The following is a 17,222-nucleotide window of genomic DNA, read 5'->3' as shown; positions in this document are numbered from 1 at the left end:
AATATATGTGCCCATAAGATTGAGATACAATCAAGAGGTTACATATTTATATCATATGAAAATGCATGGTAATGGGGAGATACCACAGATATTTTTGCACATGTGAAATTACAGACAGGAGCAACAGTTTTCAGAGTCAGTGGTCTGTAAACCTTGCTTGATGGGGTTACCCCATGGGAGAATCATTTCTCTGGTGGGTTAACCTCTGAATTATAAATTTGTGTATTTGCATCATGGCCCATAATAGCTCATGACAACATAGTGAGACTCTGTTTTCAAAAACCACAAACAAAACAAACTAATAAGGGTTGGGGAAACAAAGGCCTAAGTCATAGCCCCAGAATCCATGTGAAAAAGCTATGTGTGGCAGCATGGGTTTGTGCTCTTAGCACTGGGGAGGCAGACGCACCAATCCCTGGGGCTCCATAGCCAGACAACCTCGCCTGCTTAGTGAGTGCAAGGCAAATGTGAGACTTTCTCAAAAAAAGGGGGAGGGATTGAAAAATAACAGTGAAGATTGTCCTCAGCCTCCACTTGTACGTACTCACAATGCGCATGTACCATACATGTACCTGTGTACACACAACCCCCCACACACACCTGTACAAATGCAAAGAGAGAGAAACTAAGGGCTGAACATGCTTCTTGAAATGAGTGATGGAGAACGATCAGAGGAAGGAAGCCAGAGAGAAGCTCAAGGACCAGCCTGCTCCTCCCAGAGGCCACACATTGTGGCACTAGGGAGCTGGTCCCTATCACTCCATGGCTTAATAAAAGTAAAATAAAACACAGGCCTCTAGACTGTAAAAATATTTTTCTTAGTTAAATTGAATTGATTGCTTGTTTTATTCCTTCATGTTTTTCCAACCACCCTCAATTATTTTGACGCAAGCACAGTACACCAGATCATTCCACCTGCACACACAGCTAACTTGAACTTTGCGATCAAAGCCTGCTGCTCTCACCTACATCGTTGTTTTGTTTTGCTTTGTTTTTTTCTCCCCTCAACCCCCAAGCTTACTGCAATGACAGCGTCTTCGCTAATGAAGAACTAAGGCTGGACACCTTTAAGGACTGGCCCCTTGAGTCCCCTGTGGCTGTTGAAGCTCTGGTCAGAGCAGGCCTTTTCTACACAGGTGAGTCAGTCCTTTGTGTCCACCAGATGGGCTTGTCCAGGTCTTGCATTTGTCTCCACTCAGCAGGCTCCGCTCTCCATCATTCCTCATAGATCCCTTTGCTGTCTCATAAGACCTTCAGTTTCTCACAATTCCCTTGGTGCTCAGCCTCCAAACTTGAACCTGAGGTCTGGGCTGATGGTGAGCGCAGTCGTCCATTTGGAATAATTATCGTGTCTTTTTGTCTACACCTTTCTTTCTCTTGTATCTTACCCCTAACACCCCAGGAGATTCCAGAAACTGGCACAAGACAATTGTGCTCATATTTCTTTCTCTTATGTGTGTTTGTGAGTGTGGTGTGTGTTCATGTGGGTGCAGGTGGCTAGAGGACAGCAGAAGGAATTGACTAGCCTGCTCTATTCCCTTCTGCCTTATTCTCTTGAGACAGGCTGTCTCACTGAATGAAGAGTCAGGCGGTAGCCAGCCAGACCCATGATCTTGCTGTTTCTGCACTGGGGTAATGGGTGTGTGGTTGGCCTCATCTAGCTTTTCATGTACATGCCAAGATTTGAACTCAGGTTCTTGTGTTGACACAGCAGGCCCTCTTACCCAGTGAGCCATCTCTCTGGCTCCCTTATATTTCTTTCACCAGAACTTAGATGGCCATACCTACTTTTGAGAGTTGCTGAGAAATCCAATGTTTTCCATGGGTGACGCTATGCCCTGTTAAGAATTGAAGTTTCTAGGGTCTGGCTAGTTAGCAAAGTGCTTGCTGTGTGAGCATAAAGACCTGAATTTACATTCCCAGTACCTATGTGAAAAGCCAAGTGTGAGGGGACATGCCTGGGATCCCAGCTCTGGGTTCCAAAGACAGGTGGATCTGCAGAGCTCACTGGCCTACTCCTCTTGTTGAATCAGTGAACTTCACGTTCAGTGAGAGACCTTACCTCAAAAAAACGGGGGGAGAGCAATAGAGGAAGGTAGCTGTATGCATGTGCAGTGCGCAGTACATGTACATATGAACACACACACACATAGACGCACACACACATGTGCACACACATGCACACACACAGAGTTTGGAGTTTCTATTGCTTAGGAAGAATGGGAGAAAGTAGGATGTGGGTCCCTGTTTTTACCATACAGTGCTCACAGGAGAAATACCCGCAAACTCATTTCCTTAGTTTCAAACTGTGAAGAATCTTCCACAAGTTCCTCATTTCTGTTGCTGCTGCCCAGCAGAAGCTCCACTGGGTGATCCACAAAGCTGGTTCCCCTCAGTTGGGTCACTGCTTAAAGTACAAGGAGAGAATGAGGAGAAGATATGGCGTGCTCCCTAGCCGTCTGGCTAGTGTTCCCCTGAGCAAATGCACTCCTGAGTTGGGATGGAGTTTTCTGTAGATCTGTCACTGTGATTACATAATGTTGCGAGTTTGTCAGAGCAGGTCAGAATGTGGATTGTGCAGACACCTTATCTAACAGACGTAGTCCACTAGCATGAATGACCTTTTTACCTCAGACTCTTCTTCATTGTCTCTTCTCTTGCTGCCTTCCCTCAGGTCTCATGGGCGATGTTCTCCTACTGCAGTGCTGTGGGAAGAGACAAGTCATTCTCCATGATCTCACTCACAGAGAACCCCTAAATTAGTTCCTGTGTTCCTCCACCTCCGATCTTCACATATGTTCTTTCTCGTTTATTCCTTAAGCAAATGCCTATTGATCGCCTGTGTCTGTGAGAGTCCACTCTGTCAGCATTGTCCGAATCAGACAGAAATCTCTGCTGCCACGGAGTTTCTCTTCTTGGAAATCTCTCAGAATGACAGGACTGAGATGATCAGAATACATAGTGCACAGGAACATTCAGTGACTGTTGCTGACCACCCCACTCAAGGACCAAGAGTCCCCTGTGGGCTGTTGACCCCTGATGACCTGTGCATGGCTCTGCCACACAATCTAATTGGGGATGCAAATAGGGTTTTACTATCATTATTATCTGTTTGTGAGTTGACAGGTGTATGTCAGAGTAACACTGACCACATTTCCTTCCTTCTAGGCATAAAGGACTCTGTCCGGTGTTTTTCCTGTGGAGGATGTATGGAAAAGTGGGAGGAAGGGGACGATCCATTAGAGGAGCACACCAGGTTTTATCCCAAGTGAGCACGGTGAATTCCTTAACCTTGAGTGTACTTCAACAGTTACTCCTCACTGCTCCCCAACCTGCTTTCTCTGTGGAGAGTCTCTGCCTGCTCCTCTGGTTCCCACTGTGAAGGACACAAACTTTTATCTTTGTCTCTTTCCTCCCATGACATCCTCCCTGTCTAGCTTTCCTCCCATAGTTAGACTTGGTTTTGACTGGGTCAATATATATAGTTTTAAAGACAGCATCTTGCTACATATCCCACACCACCTCAAGCTTTCTAGGTAGCCCAGGTTGGATTTGAACTCATGATGTTCTTTTATCAGCCTCCAAAATGGCGAACATCCAGGGTGTGCCTGGCAGTTCCATACTGTTTTGATTCCTTTGATCAGAAACTGCTTTCCCCTCCTGCTTCTTCTAGAAGCTTTTAGAATTTCCTATTTCCAATATCTAAGATTTCATACAAAGGTATTTCTTTTCTGTGGTTTTCTTTTCCCGGTGCTGGGGATGGAACCAGTGAGTTGGGCACACGAGGCTAGCCTTTATTGTTGCGCGGGCACTCTAGGCTAGCCCTTTACTGTTGTGCGGGCACTCTAGGCTAGCCCTTTACTGTTGCGCAGGCATTCTAGGCTAGCCCTTTACTGTTGTGCGGGCATGCTAGGCTAGCCCTTTACTGTTGCGCTGCTCTGACCCCCTTTCTGTTCACCTTCAGGTTTATTTTTACTCATTTTCTGCACATAAAAATTTCTCTAGAAATGTTCGATTGCAATAAGAAATTTGTTGTTTTCACTAAGTAATTATCAAGAGTGTTTTCAGAAGTAAATATCAGTATGTGCAGGGTTAAGAGTGAGTATTTTGGGCTGGACGCAGTGGTGCGCACCTGTAGTCCCAGTTCTCAGAGGCTGGAGGAAGAACATTGTGTAGTTTCGTTTTGTGTGAACACCTTAGTATGACTGATTTTTTAAAAAATATATATATATATATATATATTATTTTACAATACCATTCAGTTCTACATATCAGCCATGGGTTCCCCTATTCTCCCCCCTCCCACCCCCTTCCCTTACCCCCAGCCCACCCTCCATTCCCACCTCCTCCAGGACAAGTCCTCCCCCAGGACTGCGATCAACCTGGTAGACTCAGTCCAGGGAGGTCCAGTCCCTTCCTCCCAGACTGAACCAAGTGTCCCTGCATAAGCTCCAGGTTTCAAACAGCCAACTCATGCAATGAGCACAGGACTTGGTCCCACTGCCTAGTTGCCTCCCAAACTGATCAAGCCAATCAACTGTCTCACCTATTCAGAGGGCCTGATCCAGCTGGGGGCCCCTCAGCCTTTGGTTCATAGTTCATGTGTTTCTATTCATTTAGCTATTTTATTTTTTTTATTTTTTTTATTTTTATTTTTATTTTTTTTTGGTTTTTCGAGACAGAGTTTCTCTGTGTAGCTTTGCGCCTTTCCTGGAACTCACTTGGTAGCCCAGGCTGGCCTCGAACTCACAAAGATCCGCCTGCCTCTGCCTCCCGAGTGCTGGGATTAAAGGCGTGCGCCACCACCGCCCGGCTATTTTATTTTTTTTAATAATTGAGTAAAACTGAAATTTATTGTATGCCACAGTCGTCCTAGGGACCTCCATATAGCCTCTATGGTTCTATGGGTTGTGGTCTGATTGTTCTTTATTTTATATCTAGAATCCACCAATGAGTGAGTACATACCATAACTGTCTTTCTGGGTTTGGGTTACCTCACTCAGGATGATTTTTTTCTAGTTCCATCCATTTGCCTGCAAATTTCATGCTTTCATTGTTTTTCTCTGCTGAGTAGTACTCCATTGTGTATATGTACCACATTTTTTTCATCCATTCTTCCATTGATGGGCATCTAGGTTGTTTCCAGGTTCTGGCTATTACAAATAGTGCTGCTATGAACATAGCTGAGCATGTACCTTTATGGTATGAATCAGCATTCCTTGGGTATATGCCCAAGAGTGGGATGGCTGGGTCTTGAGGTAGTTCGATTCCTAATTTTCTAAGAAACCGCCATACTGATTTCCACAGTGGTTGTACAAGTTTACATTCCCACCAACAGTGGAGGAGTGTTCCCTTTGCTCCACATCCTCTCCAACATTGGTTGTCATTGGTGTTTTTGATCGTAGCCATTCTAACAGGTGTAAGGTGGTATCTCAGAGTCGTTTTGATTTGCATTTCTCTGATGATTAAGGATATTGAGCATTTCTTTAAATGTCTTTCAGCCATTTGTAGTTTTTGTTTTGTGAATTCTCTGTTTAGCTCTTTAGCCAATTTTGTAATTGGACTGTTCAGTACTTTGATGTCTAGTTTCTTGAGTTCTTTATATATTGTGGAGATCAATCCTCTGTCAGATGTGGGGTTGGTGAAGATCTTTTCCCAAACTGTTGGCTGTCTTTTTGTCTTATTGACTGTGTCTTTTGCCCTGCAAAAGCTTCTCAGTTTCGAGAGGTCCCGTTTATTAATTGTTGTGCTCAGGGTCTGTGCTGTTGGTGTCTTATTTAGGAAATGGTCTCCGGTGCCAATGCGTTCAAGAGTGCTTTCTATTTTCTTTTCTATTAAGTTTAGTGTAACTGGATTTATGTTTAGGTCTTTGATCCACTTGGACTTGAGTTTTGTGCATGGTGACAGATATGGATCTATTTGTAATCTTTTACATATTGACATCCAGTTATGCCAGCACCATTTGTTGAAGATACTTTCTTTGTTCCATTGTATAGTTTTGGCTCCTTTGTCAAAAACCAGGTGTTCATATGTGCATGGATTAATGTCAGGGTCTTCAATTCGATTCCATTGGTCCGTATGTCGGTTTTTATACCAGTACCAAGCTGTTTTTATTACTATAGCTCTATAATAGAGTTTGAGATCAGGGATGGTGATGCCTCCAAGGGTTGCTTTATCATATAGGATTCTTTTAGCTATCCTGGGTCTTTTGTTTTTCCATATAAAGTTGAGTATTTTTCTTTCCAAGTCTGTGAAGAATTGTGTTGGGATTTTGATGGGGATTGCATTGAATCTGTAGATTGCTTTTGGTAAGATTGCCATTTTTACTATGTTAATCCTACCTATCCATGAGCATGGGAGATCCTTCCATTTTCTGATATATTCTTCAATTTCTTTCTTTAGAGATTTAAAGTTCTTATCAAAAAGGTCTTTCACTTGTTTAGTTAGTGTTATCCCAAGGTATTTTATATTATTTGTGGCTATTGTAAAGGGTGATGTTTCTCTGACTTCTTTCTCAGCCCTTTTATCATTTGTGCATAGGAGGGCTACTGATTTTTTTGAGTTGATCTTGTATCCTGCCACTTTACTGAAGGAGTTTATCAGCTGTAGGAGTTCCCTGGTAGAGTTTTTGGGGTCACTTATGTATACTATCATATTATCTGGAAATAGTGAAAGTTTGACTTCTTCCTTGCCAATTTGTATACCTTTGATCTCCTTTTGTTGTCTTATTGCTCTAGCTAGAACTTCTAGTACTATATTGAATAAATATGGGGAGAGCGGACAGCCTTGTCTTGTTCCTGAATTTAGTGGTATCACTTTGAGTTTCTCTCCATTTAATTTGATGTTTGCTGTTGGCTTGCTATAAATTGCTTTTATTATGTTTAGAAATGTTCCTTGTATTCCTAATCTTTCTAAGACCTTTATCATGAAGGGGTGTTGGATTTTGTCAAAGGCTTTTTCAGCATCTAAGGAGATGATCATGTGGTTTTTTTCTTTCAGTTTGTTTATATGGTGTATTACATTGACTGATTTTTGTATGTTGAACCATCCTTGCATCCCTGGGATGAATCCTACTTGGTCGTGATGGATGATTATTTTGATGTATTCTTGGATTCGGTTTGCCAATATTTTGTTGAGTATTTTTGCATCAATGTTCATGAGGGAGATTGGTCTGTAGTTCTCTTTCTTTGTTGCATCTTTGTGTGGTTTGGGTATCAGGGTAATTGTAGCCTCATAAAAAGAGTTTGGTAGTGTTCCTTCTGTTTCTATTGTGTGGAACACTTTGAAGAGGATTGGTATTAGTTCTTCTTTGAAAGTCTGGTAGAATTCTGCACTGAAACCATCTGGTCCTGGGCTTTTTTTGGTTGGGAGACTTTTGATGACTGTTTCTATTTCTTTAGGGGTTATTGGTCTATTTAAATGGTTTATCTGGTCTTGATTTAATTTTGGTATGTGGTATTTATCCAGAAAATTGTCCATTTCTTCCTGGTTTTCAATTTTTGTGGAGTACAGGTTTTTGAAGTATGATCTGATGATTCTCTGGATTTCCTCATTGTCTGTTGTTATGTCTCCCTTTTCATTTCTGATTTTGTGAATTTGGGTGCTCTCTCTCTTTGCCTTTTGGTTAATTTGGCTAGTGGTTTGTCTATCTTGTTGATTTTTTCAAAGAACCAACTCTTTGTTTCATTGATTTTTTTGTATTGTTCTCTTGTTTTCTATTTGGTTGATTTCAGCCCTCAATTTGATTATTTCCTGGTGTCTATTTCTCCTGGGTGAGTTTGTTTCTTTTTGTTCTAGAGCTTTCAGTTGTGCTGTTGATTCATTGGTATGGGATTGCTCCATCTTCTTTATGTGTGCATTTAGAGCTATGAATTTTCCTCTTAGCACTGCTTTCATAGTGTCCCATAAGTTTGGGTATGTGGTACTTTCATTTTCATTGAATTCTAGGAACTCTTTAATTTCTGTCTTTATTTCTTCCTTGACCCATTGATGTTTCAGGTGGGCATTATTCAGTTTCCATGAGTTTGTGGGTTTTCTATAATTTTTGTTGTTATTGAGGTCTAACTTTAAGGCATGGTGGTCTGATAAGATACAGGAGGTTATTCCAATTTTTTTGTATCTGTTGAGATTTGTTTTGTGTCCAAGCATGTGGTCAATTTTTGAGAAGGTTCCATGGGGTGCTGAGAAGAAGGTATATTCTTTTGTGTTAGGATGGAATATTCTGTAGATATCTATTAGGTCCATTTGAGTCATAACATCTGTTAGGTCCTTTATTTCTTTGTTAAGTTTCAGTCTGGTAGATCTATCTTTTGGTGAGAGTGGTGTGTTAAAATCTCCCACTACTAATGTGTGGGGTTTGATGTGCGTTTTAAACTTTAGTAGTGTTTCTTTTATGAATGTGGGTGCTTTTGTATTTGGAGCATAAATGTTTAGAATTGAGACTTCATCTTGGTGGATTTTTCCCGTGATGAATATGTAATGTCCATCCTGGTCTCTTTTGATTGATTTTAGTTTGAAGTCTATTTTATTAGATATTAGGATAGCTACACCAGCTTGTTTCTTAGGTCCATTTGCTTGGAAAACCTTTTCCCAGCCCTTTACTCGGAGGTAGTGTCTGTCTTTGGAGTTAAGGTGTGTTTCTTGTATGCAGCAAATGGATGGGTCCTGTTTTGTTATCCATTCTGTTAGCCTGTGTCTTTTTATAGGTGAGTTGAGACCATTGATATTGATGAATATTAATGACCAGTGATTGTTAATTCCTGTTATTTTTTTTTTTGGTTGTGTTGTGTTGTCCTTCTGTGGTGTATGTTGGTGTGGGATTATCTATTGCTTGATTTTTCATGGATGTGTTTAGCTTCTTTGGGTTGAATTTTCCCTTCCAGTGCTTTCTGTAGGGCTGGGTTTGTGGACAGGTATTGATTAAATCTGGTTTTATCCTGGAATATTTTGTTTACTCCGCCTATGGTGATTGAGAGTTTTGCTGGGTATAATAGTCTGGGCTGGCATCCGTGGTCTCTTAGTGTCTGCATGAGGTTTGTCCATGATCTTCTAGCTTTCATAGTCTCTATTGAGTAGTCTGGTGTTATTCTGATGGGTTTGCTTTTATATGTTACTTGGTCTTTTTCCTTTGCGGCTCTTAATATTTTTTTCTTTTCCCTGGGCCTGTCTACCTCTGTGGTCTGCCGCCGGGCCTGTATGTCCCTGTCAGCTGCCGCTGGGTCTGTCTGCCTCTGGGGACCGCCACCGGGCCTGTATGTCTCTGCCGGCTGCAGCTGGGCCTGTATTTCCCTGTCAGCTGCCACTGCAGGGCCCGTCTACCTCAGCGGGCTGCAGCTGCAAGCCTACCTGCGTCTGCTTGTCTCCACCGCCGGGCCCGTCTACCTCTGTGGGCCGCCGCCGCAGGCCTACCTGCGTTTGCTTGTCTCCACCGCCGTGCCTGTCTCCCAAGCGGTTTTTAATGGTTTCTTGCCACGCCTTCACTGCTGCAGCTATCCTCTTCAGCCAAGAGAGCTACTCAGTATGACTGATTTTAAGATAAGTTTATTTTTAAAATCAAGCAGTTATAAGTAAAGAAAGAGGAGCACAGTTGAAGATGTCCTTTGGTGTGACTGATAGTCCTTTGCAGGCTTGAGCCACTCCCCGTTGGAGTCTCCTGTTCTCTGATTAGTTCTACAGGAGTCCTGTGTGCAGCCAAAGTCCAAGTGAAATTGGACTACGTCAGTTTGATGTTAGAAGAATTGAAGTCTAGTTTGTTTTACTTTTAAAATCAGTTATCTGTTTATGAGATAGAAAGGTGATAATAGGACAAATCCTTAGAAAGAGTCTTCTAAAGTGTGTTTGTCACTAGATATTAGTTTTAACTAATAATGGGTTCATTATGACATTTTCATGCATGTACACAGTGTGTTTGAATTATGGTCACCACCATCCTCCTGTCACCCCCTCTTGTCCTCCTCTCAGTCCCATTAGCCCCCCTCTTGGGGTCACGTGTTGGAGACCAGCTGGGACTACAGAGTGAGATCTGTCTCAACTTCCCTAACTAGGACTATTTCCTTCTCGGTGTGAGGTCTGAAGATGCTCGAGAGCAGTGCTCACTTTTTGCTTTTTATTTGGATGTAGTAGATGGTAAATTGTGAATACGGGGCCTTCTTAATCCTTGGTCCTTTAAGTTAAGATGCAGTCTAGTTTTATTTACGACTTTTTCTAAAAAAATCTATCACCTCTATTTTTATGTGAAAAAAAAAATTTTTTTTTTTGCTTTTTCTACTTCTTTTTTGTTTTAAATTACAACTGTCTTTGTGTGAGTACCCCAAATATTTACATGTATGGTTGTGGTGGTTGGAATGAGCAATGTCTCCCATGGGCTCATCCATCTGAACACCGGGTCAGCAGTTTGTGGTATTGCTTGGGAAGGCTATTTCCTCCTTGCTGGAGGAAGTAAGTCACTGGAAGTGTGCTTTGAGAGTTTATACCCTTACTACACTTCCTGTTAGCCCTCTGTTTCCTGTGTGTGGACAGAGATGTAATCAACCAGCATCCTGCTCTGCAGCCTGGAGCCCTGCCTCCCCCACCATTCTGTACTTTAACCCTGTGAAGCAGGGGTTCTCAACCTGTGGGGTGTCAACCTCTTAGGGGTTGAATGGTCTTTTCACAGGGGTTGAATATCAGATATCCTGCACATCAGATAGTTGCATTAAAATTCATAACAGCAAAATTACAGCTATGAAGTAGCAACAAAAATAATTTTGTGTTTGGGGGTCACCACAAACTGCATTAGAAGGTCTCAGTGTTAGGAAGGTTGAGAACCAGTGCTCTAAGAACTTAAGCCTAAGTAATTTTTTTCCCCTAAAGTTGCTTCTTGTCATGGTATTCGATCATGGCAATATAAAATAACTAATACAATGATTAAAAGATAATAATAAAGGTCCTAGGAGCTGAACACTAAAGTCAAGAAATCAAGGTCTCTCAATGACTTAGAAGGCTCCTGTGCTGTCCCCAGGTCCTAGCTGATGCTCGACCTTCCTATCCAGGGGTAAACACAGTCCTGATTTTCAATTACTTTTTCTTTTAATTTCTTTGTATGATTTTTACCAACTGTGCATATATCCATACTTAGCCTTGCCTATGATTTTTGGTGATTTTGGTTTCGTCTTCTCTCCCTTTCTCTTTCTCTCCATCTCTCATCTCCATCTCTACTGAAGCAGGATAAGGCAGGAAAGGCCAGTTGTTAGATTCTGATTTATTGGTTTATTCAGGGACTCACTAAGCACTGCCTGAACTCTCTATTGCAAAGTATGACTTCACTTGTTACCTGGGGCTGAAACAATAGATCGTTGCCCTTAACAACCTCACCAACCTTGTCTCACCTTGTGGTTTTAAAGTATGAGATGAGACTACAAACTGAACTGGATACCGAGGCCTTTCAGGAGCTAGTCTGGCTTCAGCCCACCAGTGATACCTCCTTTTTCTGCTCTCATTGGTGTTGGAGTGCTTATTTCAGAATATTCCCACAATCCACACCACCACCACCACCACCACACACACTGCCTAGGGGGAATTGAATCCAGGGTGTCATGCATTCTAAGTACTCCTTCAACAATTGGGCTATGTGAAAACACTAGGGTGGCTTATTTTCCCCTCTACTCCTGAATGTTGAGAACGGAACTCAGGGCCTTGCCCACAGGAGGGAAGCATTCTGCTGCTGAGCTGATCTTTAGCCCAAATCTACATCTTTAGCCCTACATCTCACCATGTAGCTGACATTGATTTGCTGTGTAGCCCAGGCTGACCTTGAACTCACAGTCCTCTTTCCTCAGCTTCATTAGTGCTATGATTATATGCATGCTCTACCTACCATGTCTGGATTGCCTAATCTTGTTTCCCTAAAGATGGTCGTTTGAGAGAGGGTACTATGTAGCCCAGGCTGGCTTCAAACTCACTATGTATGAGAAGGGCCTTCAACTCTCTATCCTTCTGCTTCTACCTCCCTAGTTCTGAGTTACAAGTGTGCTGCTCTATGCCCACCTTTATTTTTTAAAGGTCTGGGAGATTTACTAGACAGACAGTAGCAAGATATAAAATGAAAATAATAACAACAACAACCATTTTCTATCAGCCAAGTGTGTTTTTAGGATACCCCCATGCTGTCAGTTGCTAATGGGGGCCTAGAAGGAACTAAATCCAGACTCTCAACAAGAAAAGAATTTCACGGACTCCTACTAGTCATAGTGCATAAGTGACTGTGAGTGCTCATCTAAATGGGCCATGTATGTCACACCTCTTTCCCAGGCTAAGGGAACACTGGGAAAGGAGGGGTGAAAATTATAAGAGCCAGACGTTGAGCTGGACCACTAGGAAGTGCTGTCTTTACATGACAGTGTTCTTACAAGAACTCACATGAAAGCTGGGTGTGTGTGTGTGGGGGCATGCCTTTAATCCTGCACTTGAGAGGCAGAGGCAGGCAGATCTCTTGTGAGTTAGAGGCCAGCCTGGTCTACAGAGTGAGACACTGTCTCAAAACACCAACAAGGAAACCACACATGGCCATGGCTGCCTGCAAAATATTCAGACCAGTCAACATTTCAGCGTGGTTTGTGGAAGCACTCCCCAAGACCTTCCCCTTTCTGGGGAGCGACCAGCATTTGATGGCTCTCAGGGGGGAGAGTCAGTTTTCTTCAGGGGTGTGGTCCATGGCAGGTTTCCCAACTCCAGGGGGTGGTCCTACACCCGTGCACATATGGAGAGCAGCAAGTGCACTCAGAGAGGTTGAAAAGAGGACATGAAGTTGGGAGGGATACAGTGTGGTGGGGCATCTGGGGCAGCTGAAGAGGGGCAGGGAGGGGGTGTAAATATAATCAAAATATGCTATACCTGTGTATTAGATACTCGTTTGTTCCTATGATAAAACACCATGACCAAAACCAATTTATGGAAAAAAGAGTTTATTTTGGTTTCCGCTTAGAGGGGGAGTCCATAATGATATGGGAGGCATGGTAGCAGTCAGTTGGAACAGGAAGCTGAGAGATTTCATCTTCAACTGCAAGCTGAAAGTAGAGAGAGAATGTAAGTGGAGCAAGGCTATGAACTCTTCAGCCTGTCCCCGTGATGTACTTCTGTTAACCCCACTGAATGAAGACCACCACCCAGATTCCTTGGTCAGATGAAGCAAGCTTTATTTTCTGTCAGACAGGGATGTCTTCTAGTGCGGGGTTTGAAAATATAGTATAGAACACAGGAAAAATGGGGCTTATATAGCCCCCCAAGGCTGTAACACTAGGGGACTTTCAAGGGTTGAGGGATTTCCATAGGAATCTTGGTTATGGAGGAACCTGGCTGAACATTTCAAAACTATTTGACAGAGCATCTTGTCTTCTCAGGGTATGTTCCAGGTGTGAGTCAAACTCCTTAGAGTGGGAGCACGTCAAATCCCAGAAACAGGCTAAAGCACTATCAGCTTGAATTTTGCAGCCAACAGAAATGAGCTTATTCTGACCGTATAACAACATGGCTCCCATCCTTAAGATGGAGTCAGGCTGGTCCATCATGTCTGCAGCAAAGCTTCACCACATCCCTAGTTAGTGCCACCAGCTGGGAACGAGGTGTTCAAATATCTGATCTATGGGGGACATTTTTCATTGAAACCATTACAAACACCCTGACAAAGAGCCACTCAGCGGGGAGAAGGGATTGTTTGGGCTTGCAGTTCTGAGAAGATACAGTCCATCATGACAGAAGAGGCATGGCGGCAGGAGTGTGATGTTGACCTGGTACTCAGGTAGTCAGCTGACCAATCTTATCTGTACACAGGAAGTGTAAAGCAACAACAGGAAGTAGAGCCAGGATAGAAAACCTCAAAGTCTGCTCCACCTCCTAAAGGTTCCATGGTCTTTCAAAAACAGTGCTACCAACTGTGACCACGTGTTCAAATACATGACCAAATGGGGGGTATTTTCTCATCCAAGCCACAATATATGTGTGAAATTCTCAAAGAGTGAACTCTGTTATTTTAAAAAGGATTCCAAACAGTGGCTTAGAAAGTCATTCTCTTCATTAATGGATATAACACAGGATGAACATCAGTAGAGTTCAGAATGACCCAATTGAATAAGAAGGAAACATGGGCAAGATATCTCTTTCATTGCTCTCCCACTCCATCCCTCCCCCAGCTTGACCATCCATTCCCTCATGGTTTCATCCCTCATGCCCTTCCCTCTATTGCCCCCCCTGCCCCCAGTTTACTCAGGAGATCTCATCTATTTCCCCTTCCCGGGGCAATCCATTCGTCTCTCTTAGGGCCCTCCTTGTTACCTAACTTCTCTGGAGCTAGCTAGTAACACATTCTTATGGCCTTTAAACCTGAATTTCCTTGACAAAGAATTTAAATAAATGGGCAGCCACTAAGGCAGAAGCCTCATGGTACCTAAGCTATTTGTTAATCCTGACACTGAACGGGAAGGAAGTCTTAGATTGAAGATCTTCCCATCAGAAAACTATGGCAAATCTTACACTTTACATTTGGGATAATTCAGGATTTCCAGATGTTTAGTAGATGATACCTACGTATCATCTAGGAAGCCAACAGCACTTCTGAAGCTCTGCAGTATTCAGCATCACCATGAAGACACATTATTCACCAATTGATATCTCAGCTTCTCCTTTCTAATTATGTTTGGGGATCTAGTTTATGACTACCAATCATCCATTCTTCTGTTCTGCATCCTAGCCGGTTACTTGTACATACAAGTTTTACATTTATTCATCCATTCACTTCTAGGCCAATCCTAGTGACCATGCAGAAAGCCACTCAGCAACTCCTCAGACCAAGGTCACTGTTAGTCACTAATGATGACAAAGATGTACTCTCTGATGCTTTATCTGTCCGAATGTTCAAAAAGGATTCTCAGTTCAAGAAGGATTTCTCTCAAGATTTTGTTTCTTGGAGTTGAAATATTCACTCCTGTTCCTTGCAACCCTGCTTCAATTTCAATGGTTTTCCTCATTGCTGCTGCTCTCTCAGCGTTCTGGTCAACACATGCTTGGAACTCATTCCAATTTGCTTCCAAGTGCCTCCTCGCCAGTCGGTGCTGACGTGCTTCAAGGACGTGCAGAGATGTATCACGGAAGAGTCATCAGCTGTTGTTGAGATGTACCGTGCTAATCTTGAGTGTTGCTCTTCTGACTTCAGTGTTCGATCTCGGTCATCATTTTCGCTCTCCCTCAGCACTCTAACCTTTGTTTCAGGCACTTGCTCATTCTTGGTTCCAACGCAGACTGGTGTTCTTCCAAGGATGTCAGTTCCTTGTTCTCTGGCTGGATTCTCACAACTAGTGTGCCTGTGGTTGATGTCTTGCCACATCATTAAGTTCTTGGACTTTTTCCTGATGCTGCTGTTTTCCTTCCACTCACTTGCTAAGAGTAGTGGTCTGGCCAGTGAGAGACTGGTGCGTTGTCATGGTCTCTCAGCTTTCCAGGAAGGGCGTTAGTGTCAGCGAGTTCCTTCAACTATGCAGCTCCCTCAGTGGAGCGTGGACAGGGCAGCCAGGGTTTCTCTGTGTCATCCTATCTGTCCTGGAACTCACTCTGTAGACCATGCTGGCCTCGAACACACAGAGATCTGCCTGCCTCTGCCTCCCAAGTGCTGAAATTAAAATTGTGAGCCACCACTGCCTGGCTGTGAAAGTCGTATATGATAAAAACGCTGGCAGAGTCACTGAAAACGTTAGCTTTCTACTTCATTATTGTTTCTGTGTCTGTGTTAAAACCTAATGCAAACGCCTATTTATGTCTTTTTATGTCTTCTCTGTTTAGCTGTCTCTTTCTCCAAAACCTGAAGTCCTCTGCAGTAGTGATTCCTGACCTTCAGAGTCACGGCGCACTTCCAGAGGCCACGGTAATGGACACTGCCCCCTTCTCTGACTCACAGTACATGGTCCTGTGGTTGAACACTGTTCTGAACAGCAATTGCCCTTTGTCAATACAAAATTAAATGAGTCACACAATTATTTACTAACAACAACCACCCGATGGTTATAGACAGGGCTTCACAGTGAACAGACGTCAATACCTAGCTCTATGAATGTGCGATCCCTTCTCCTCCGAGATTCTTCAGACTCTTTCCAGTTTAGACCTGACTGGCATTGGAGCTCAGTGGATCTCATCTGTGATCTTTAGACAGTAGGCTTGACTTCCTACTTGGTATTGAGAGATCTTTGAGGTATATTTCATTTTGTTTGTTTAGTTTTTTTGCTTGAGACAGTTTCTTAGTATGAGGTCTAGGCTGACCTTGAACTTGCTACTTATCCCAGACTGGCTAGAATTTGTGATCCTCTTGCTTTACCTTTCCAAGTGTTAGGATTGTTAAGTCTATGTGCCAACACACACAGCTGAGTTTTTATTATTATTTTGCTTTATTTCTTGTAGTGCTGGAGATCAAACGCAGGCAAGGACTCTGTAACTGACCTACATCACCGGCCTGTAGATGTGTTTCCTAACAAAAATGATGCCTAGCAAAATTGTAACCCAGATAATAGTTTGAACCCTACATCTCTCAGGGATACAAACTATCAGTTGAATAGTCAGTCACACACACTTCCTCACTTGGAGGTAGTATGGTAGTACACTATGTTTGTCATCCCCCAAAAGAAACAAAGCTTGGCATGATGCTCCATGCTTGCAGCCCAGAACTCTGGAGACTGAGGCAGAATTTGCCATGAGTTCAAGGCTGGCAATACGTTTAAGGCGGCCCATAAGTATGAGCCTCCTTATCAAAAAGCAAAACAAAAGCAGAGGAAGGAAAGAAAAAGAAGAGAGAAACAATTCGGTTCAGTTGATTAACCTCTTGTATTTGTCATTTTCAAATGACATTGCAGTCCCTGGGGATGCCCAGTGCACATGAAGTCCTGTGTCTCCTCAGCATTGATCAAACTGGGTGTTGTGGGGACACCTGGAATCACAGCAATGGGAGGTGGAGGAAGGGGGATCAGAAGTTCAAAGTCATGGTCAGACACATACTAAGTTTGAGACCAGTCTAGGTTAAACAAGACTCTGTCTCAAAACAGAAGCAAAAATAAAAAGCAAGACATTGAAACCAGGTGTTATGATTCATGTTTTGAATCCCAGCACTTGGGAAATAGACGGAGGATCCCCATAGTCTACTTTTAACCTTGTCTCAGAAAAGAGAATATTAAAAAACAAAACTGTGTGTGCATGCATAAATAACCTTT

The 17,222-nt window shown here is 42.9% G+C and overlaps 1 protein-coding gene and 1 pseudogene across 4 annotated transcripts in view; one reads left to right on the top strand and one right to left on the bottom strand.

Annotated features, from left to right (window-relative positions):
* The window catches only part of LOC102917948 (baculoviral IAP repeat-containing protein 1a-like), a 152,437-nt gene that overhangs the window by 14,097 nt on the left and 121,118 nt on the right, over window positions 1–17,222 (top strand). For all 4 annotated transcript variants that reach the window (XR_013044770.1, XM_076551957.1, XM_076551955.1 and 1 more), the window contains exons 6-8: window positions 1,017–1,136; window positions 3,169–3,268; window positions 15,808–15,889. Coding sequence is in view for 3 of the 4 variants with exons in the window: in XM_076551957.1 (XP_076408072.1) it covers window positions 1,017–1,136; window positions 3,169–3,268; window positions 15,808–15,889 (302 nt within the window). In the remaining variant the exon portion in view is untranslated. The remainder of the gene's footprint in view (window positions 1–1,016; window positions 1,137–3,168; window positions 3,269–15,807; window positions 15,890–17,222) is intronic.
* LOC121826275 (FGFR1 oncogene partner 2 pseudogene) lies at window positions 14,804–15,501 on the bottom strand (annotated as a pseudogene).

The sequence above is a fragment of the Peromyscus maniculatus genome, chromosome 15 (genome assembly GCF_049852395.1).
Source record: "Peromyscus maniculatus bairdii isolate BWxNUB_F1_BW_parent chromosome 15, HU_Pman_BW_mat_3.1, whole genome shotgun sequence".
Taxonomy (NCBI): domain Eukaryota; kingdom Metazoa; phylum Chordata; class Mammalia; order Rodentia; family Cricetidae; genus Peromyscus; species Peromyscus maniculatus.
The sequence above is the reverse complement of the archived record's forward strand: the minus strand, read 5'-3'. Positions and strand labels throughout refer to the sequence as shown.